This window comes from Chrysochloris asiatica, unplaced genomic scaffold, assembly GCF_000296735.1.
Source record: "Chrysochloris asiatica unplaced genomic scaffold, ChrAsi1.0 scaffold00145, whole genome shotgun sequence".
NCBI classification, from domain to species: domain Eukaryota; kingdom Metazoa; phylum Chordata; class Mammalia; order Afrosoricida; family Chrysochloridae; genus Chrysochloris; species Chrysochloris asiatica.
The window spans coordinates 1227133-1234006 of NW_006408663.1; the positions used below are offsets into that span (position 1 = coordinate 1227133).

The 6874-nt window shown below is 38.8% G+C and overlaps 1 protein-coding gene across 1 annotated transcript in view; it reads right to left on the reverse strand.

Moving 5' to 3' along the window:
* Positions 1–6874, reverse strand: part of ACOT12 (acyl-CoA thioesterase 12) — a 107812-nt gene that overhangs the window by 57591 nt on the left and 43347 nt on the right. The window contains exons 6-7 of the mRNA XM_006870607.1: positions 2289–2442; positions 587–706 (exon numbers count right to left, since the gene is read on the reverse strand). Coding sequence (XP_006870669.1) covers positions 587–706; positions 2289–2442 — 274 coding nt within the window. The remainder of the gene's footprint in view (positions 1–586; positions 707–2288; positions 2443–6874) is intronic.

Here is a 6874-nt window from a genome sequence, read left to right on the forward strand (position 1 = left end):
GTCAGCAGTTCAAAACTACCAGCTGCTCCGCGGGAGAAAGATGAGGCTTTCTACTCCCGTAAAAATTTATAGCCTTGGAAACCCTATTCAGGGTCGCTATGGGTTGGAACCGACTCCACGGCACTTAACAACAACAACCACAAAGAGCTCTGGTAGCGTAGTGTTTACGAATCGGGCTGCGAATTGCAAAGTCAGCAGTTCGAAACTACCAGCTGCTACGCGGGAGAAAGACGAGGCGTTCTGCTCCCATAAAGATTTACAGCCTTGAAAACCCTGTTCAGGGTCGCTATGGGTTGGAACCGACTCAACGGCACTTAACAACAATAACAACATTTATATGCAAGTTCAAATTCATTTATAGTAGCCTAAGGAGTTCCTGGGTATCACAGACAGTTTAGCCGTTGATTACTAGCCCAAAGGCTGGGAGTTCAAATCCAGAAGGGCCTTGGAAGACAGATAGGATGATCTGCTTCTGAAAATCACAGCATGGAAAACCCTTCGGAGCATTTGTACTCCACACTCATAGCATTGGATCGATTTTCGGCAATTAATGACAATACGCCTAAAAGCCCTAGACACACTTTACCAGGTCTGAAAAGTATTGTTGACAATGGCATTGAAAACAAGACGATCTCCAACTGTAGATGGTCCTCGGAACTTAAACATGTCCACAGACTTTAGAAAGGAATGTCTCCAACAGAGACGGCTGAGAAACAAAAAGAAAGAGAAAGTAGAGATCATTTTCTAAAATATTTGTGAATTGCTGATCGATTTAGTGGATGCAATAGAAAAATATTTGATATGCTTTCTACATAAACTTTTTAAATTCACAAGTGATATAAAAAACTGTGAATTTAAGTTTAACGTCTTAAATTAAGAATTTAACTGTGGTTTTAAGAGTGGTTCCATGCACTATCTGCAACTATTGTGGGAAAATAGTTTCAGAGCAACTCCCTAAGGAGTGGGGCCTTTACAAAATGCTGCTCTTTGGTGACTGTCTTGACCCCTGTGAAGATCCCTCTGGACAACAAACCAATATTTATGATGTTTTAATTCGAGGGTTGCAAAAAGCCCTCCAGGTTGGTCATGAGTGCAGAAACAATAGGAAGAGTGCTTGGATTTGGAGTTGGGAACTCGTAAAGTTGGCTGCCAGCTGGTGCCATCACACTGATTCCTCAGTTTCAGAGTGAACTGAATGTGCCCACATATCAAAAGGCTAATTTTTCCCCCCTGGATTGCTTTTGCACAAAGCCTGAAAGGCTATAAGGTACATATTTTACAATTTGTGTATGTGTGAAATTTTGAGATAGTTATAACCAACACTTAATCTAAGAAAATTACTTCCATAATTTTCTACATTTTAGATTCCTACTGTAGTGATTCAATTATTCTAAAGAACTGTCAATATTAAGTGAACAGACTCAGCCAAATACATTGTAAGCCTTTATAATAGAGTATGTTCAACTGCTTTATTGTCATTAAGAATGACAATCTCATTTTACAAAACAAGCTCCCTTATTGGTGCATATTTCATAGGAAGGATAAATACAGGTTTCCAACTATAGTTATAACTATTTGCTGTTATTAAGTGCCGTTGGGTCAGTTCCGACTTATAACAGCTCTGAATAGGGTTTCCAAGAAGAACCTTGCAGTTCAAACCAAGCTTGAGGTCCAGTGCTTATCCTAAAATGCCACACCAGGACTCACATAGTTATAACTATGTTGTTTTTGTGAAATGCCATCGAGTCAGTTCTGACCCATAGCGACCCTGTATACAGTTTCCAAGAAGCAACTGGTGAGCTTGAACCGCTGACCTTGCAGTTCAAACGGCTTTGCAGTCTAGCATATTAACCCACAGCGCAACACCAGAACTCCAGTAACCTCAGAGGTATGATCTAATTGAAAATTGCCTTTAAGAAGGTCTCTAACTAGATTGACTATTTTTAGTGTAAAGGCTGTCTTCACCTAACTTGTCACACACCCTCTTTATAATGAGTTGCAGTGTTACAAGATCAGTATCCATAATTTAGAATAAAGTATTCAAATTGTCTTCTCATCTTGTATTTTTGAACCCCAAACTGAAAATTTTACCTTGAAACAAAAGGATGGATGAATCCTAAGGTAAACAAACAGCTAAATGATTTTTAGTTTTCTCATTTTGATAAAAGGCCAAAATTTCCCCAGTCTTTTCTTTGTCTCCTTGACTAGCCCAGTAACTGGATCTGGGGCTCCTTCTAGTCTCTCCCCTCTGGTCCCCAAATCACAAGCCAAAGGTCAAAGTTGAGAACCTGGCAGAAACATTAGCCACTGACTCCATCCAAGCCATAATCTGGCCACCAAATGTGTTCCCATGGTGATTTGCATGAGGTGGGAGGACTAGTTCAATACTCTGAACAGAGGTGCTCCTTGTAGAAACTGTTTCTTCTTCAGCACAATTGGGATCTGAAAGGTGAGTATAAAAATTAATGAGGGAGCTTACACAGAACCTGGAATTATGGATTTTCCTTCCCAGCAGCACACTCAAATCACAGGATTTTTTTATAAAAATGAAATTATTCCCAAAGATTTAAAACCCCTGAAGAAGGAAACACATGTTGTTCTAGTGAATAACTTTCATCTGAATGGCAGATATTTATGGTGAATTGATACAACTGAAGGAGTTCCTGGGTGTTGCAAAAGGTTAGTTCTCTTAACTGCTAATAAAGGGTTGGGGATTCGAGTTCACTCAGAGGCGTGTTGGGAGAAAGGACTGATGATCCACTTCAGAAAAATCAGCCATTGAAAACCTAGGGAGTGCAGTTATACTCTGACACACATGAGGTCAACATGAGTCAGAATTAACTTGATGGTAATTGGGACTGATTTATGCCAAATTATCTAAAAAGCTCACCAACATTTTGAGTAAATTTGAACTTGAGTTCTTTGGGGTAGAAGAAGGGCAGGAAGAAATTTGGGGAGCTGATGAATATGCTCATTATTGTGTTTGTGATTTTTAACCACTCAGTATCTTGTCCTATTAGAATGACTACTTCTTGGTCATGATAAACAAAGAACTTACTGAAATTGTCAAGATTCCATTTTAGTTGGATCCACAATTAACACCTTTATAAACAGTAGTAAAGAAATCAAATAATGTATTGCACTGGGGGGCAATTCTGCTGCAAAAAGACCTCTTTAAAGTGTTAAAGAGCAAAGATGTCACTTTGAGGAAAAGGATGCACCTGACCCAATCTGTGATATTTTCCAATTGCTTCATCAGCATATGGAATCTGAGCAATGAATAAGGAACACCCAAGAAAAATCAGTGACTTTGAATTATGGTGTTGAACAAGAATATTAAATATACTATGAAGTGCCAGAAAACAAACAAATCTGTCTTGTCAGAAGAACAGCTAAAATACTCCACAGAAGCAAGGATGGCAAGACTGTGTCTTACAAGCTTTGAACATGTTATTAGGAGGAAACAGTCCTTGGAGAGCGACATCATGCTTAGCAAAGTAGAGGGTCAGGGGAAAAAGAAGAATACTTTCATGAGATAAGTTGTTACAATGACTGTAACTATGGGCTCAAACTTTATCAATGTTGTGAGGATGGTGTAGGACTAGGCAGTGTTTTATTCTGTTGTGATTGACATCATTCTGAGTTGTAACTGAATGTATAGTTTCCAACAACAGCAGCAGCAATTATTGTATGTCAATTATGCTTCAATAATGTTGCTAAAGCTGAAAGAACTGAAGGAAAAAATTCAAGTTTTGAGTTGCCATACTGAACAACAATAGCAATAGGCAAAACATTAAACAATGCAGGAAACATCAAAAGTAGATGGAAGTAATACCCAGTCACTGTATCAGAAATAACTGGTCAACGTTCAGAAAGACGTTTAGTTGTAATATATTGACTATGCAAAGGCATTCGTCTGTGAAGGTCTTAACAAGTTATGGATAGCATTATGAAGAATGAGAACTCCAGGACACTGAATTTTGCTCATGTTGAAATATAACTGTATATATAGCAAGAGGTAGTCATTTGAACAGATATTATGTGGTTTAAATTCAGGATAGGTGTGAGGCAGGGTTGTATCCTTTCACCATACCGATTCAATCTGTATGCCAAGCAAATAATCTGGGAAACTAGACTACATGAAGACGAACACAACATTCAGGATTGGAGGAAGGCTCATTAATAGCTGGGATATGCAGATGACACAACCTTGCTTGCTGAAAGTGAAGAGGATTTGAATCATTTACTGATAAAGATCAAATACTATACTCTTAAGTATGTATTACACTTAATATCAAGAACTAAAAAATTCTCATAACTGGACCAATAATAAAAATAATAAGTGGGGAAAATATTGAAAATATTAAAGTTGTCAAGGATTTCATTTTATTTGGATCCACAATCAACATTCATGGAAGCAACAATCAAGAAATTAAAAGACGTATTGCATTAGGCAAATCTTCTGCAAAAGACCCTTTTAAAGTGTTAACAAGCAAAGATGTCACTTTGAGGACTAAGGTGTGCCTAACCCAAGCCATGGTATTTTCAGTCACCTTATATTTATGTGAAAACTAGACGCTGAATAAAGAAGATCTGAGAAGAATCAATGCTTTGAATTATGGCGTTGGCTAAGTATATTGGCAGTACCATGGACTTCCAGAAAAACAAATAAAATCTGTCTTGGAAAAAGTACTGCTAGAATTTGCTTTAGAAGCAAGGACAGTGAGACCTCTTCTCACATACTTTGGGCATGTTATCTAGAAAGACAAGTCCCTGGAGAAAGACATCATGCTTAGAAAAGTGAGAGTCAGGGAAAAAGAGGAAGGCCCTCAACAAAATGGCTGCAACAATTGGCTCAAACTTAACAATAATTAGGAGAGCAGCACAGGATCAGACAGTGTTTTGGTCCATTGTCCATAGGGTCTCTATGAGTCAAAGCTGACCTGAATTTACCTTACAACAATAATGCTAGTAAGAAATGAATCTGAGGTACAAAAGGCCACAGATACTGAGAATCTGAAACATGTTGGTTGTGCTAAAAATTTCAGAAGAGGAATGTGCTTTTGTGTGGTAACTGCTTTGTAAAGAATGCAATCATAAACCAAAAAGGCACAATAAGTTGCATTTCTCAGTGTCCTGCTTCTTTTGAATCATATCTGCTTCATTTACTGACAAATTGGTTTTTACTCTCAACAATAAAGAAATCATTTACTCTGGCTGCAAAGAAGTAAAATGTATTCAATTATGTTTCCTGCAAACAGTTAGGCTTAAATCTCTTGTTGGAGAAGTGGGGGAAGATTTACAAATCAGGGGTACATCCAGGTTCTACTGTCAGAAGCAGCGCTGAGCTTGCAGTGTGTTACCACACCTACACCCAGCTGGTGTTGGGAAACTGAGAACTGGACCACTTGTCACTGACACTCATGGGTGAGCAAAGAAGTGTGGCTCCAGAGATCTTTCCTTCCGTCTCCTAATGGAATTTTTACATTTGTAGCTAATTGATGGTCTTTATTGTAGCCTTTTATTTCTTCCTTTATTCCACAGATCATCATCCCACTTCCCTGCACAGAATACATTAGCAGTGCAACAGAATGAAACACGTCTTTGGACACCTTCACAAATGCTATGCTTGAGTCCATTGCTGCTGCCATTGTGCCAATCTTTTGGGAATCTTCCTCTTTTTCACTAACCCTCTACTTTACAAAGCATGATGTTCTTCAACAGGAAACAAAACCCCAAATCCTTCACATGGCCTAGACTTTCTTTTCTTGTTTCATCTATACCTACTTCTTGAGTGTTTTCTCAGTCACACCCATGCACCAACCTCTCAGACACAACCCCAACACATCCTCTCCACTTCTGTCAATTTCTCTCTCTTTTTGCTCCAGACACACAGGTCTGTTTCTTTCAGTTCCCTCAACTCAGTGTTGCCTTAAACATCAAGGCATTTGCACATGCAGTTCCCTCTTTTATTACTAATTTCCCCTGGCTACCACCTCTATCCCATTCCAATGAATTCCTGTCCTTCCCTGGCTCTTCCCAGTCATCACTTCCTCTAGGAAGCCTACCATCCCTCCCACCGGTGAGTCCCACTATTATAAGCTCTTGTTTTTATTTGTATGATCTTTTAGCATCTGATCCACTAGAGGCTAAACTCCCTGTAAGCAGGGACTGTGGTTTTTGTTTTCTCTTCTAACATACTTTCTAAACATGGGTGCTGAAGAAATATTTGATGAAGAATGAATGAAGACACTTTTTTTGTTTATTATTAATGGTCCTTCTCAAGAAAACACCTATAGGTAACATCTTCGCTGTCATGCAATTAGGAAAACTATAATGTTCTGCATGATTTTTAATTTTTTTTTACAATTTCTAATGATAGATTCCCTCTCTGCCTACAACCCACATCTAATTTTTATTAGTTATAATGACTTCTTGAACTCTTTGTTACCATGTAGCATATATTCTTTGTTCCTCTTATCTACAGGAGCCCTGTTATCAACAGTGTAGTTGTTATGGGTCAGGCTGCTAACTGCAAGGTCAGCAGTTTCTATTGACCAGCGGCTCTATGGGGGAAAGATGAAGCTTTTTTCTCCTGTAAAGCCCTATACAGGGTTCCCATGAGGCAGAATCCGCTGTACAGCATACCACCCCCACCTCTACATTAGCATTATAATAACACTGACCATAACCATAGATTTTGCTGCATGTATTATCTCACTATAGCTCTTAAAGATAAGGAATACTCCTGTTGTTAGGTGCCATCGAGTCAGTACCAACTCATAGCAACCTTATAAATACAACAGAATGAAACACTGCTCGGTCCTGGGCCAACCTCACAATTGTTGCCATGCTTGAGCCCATTGATGCTGCC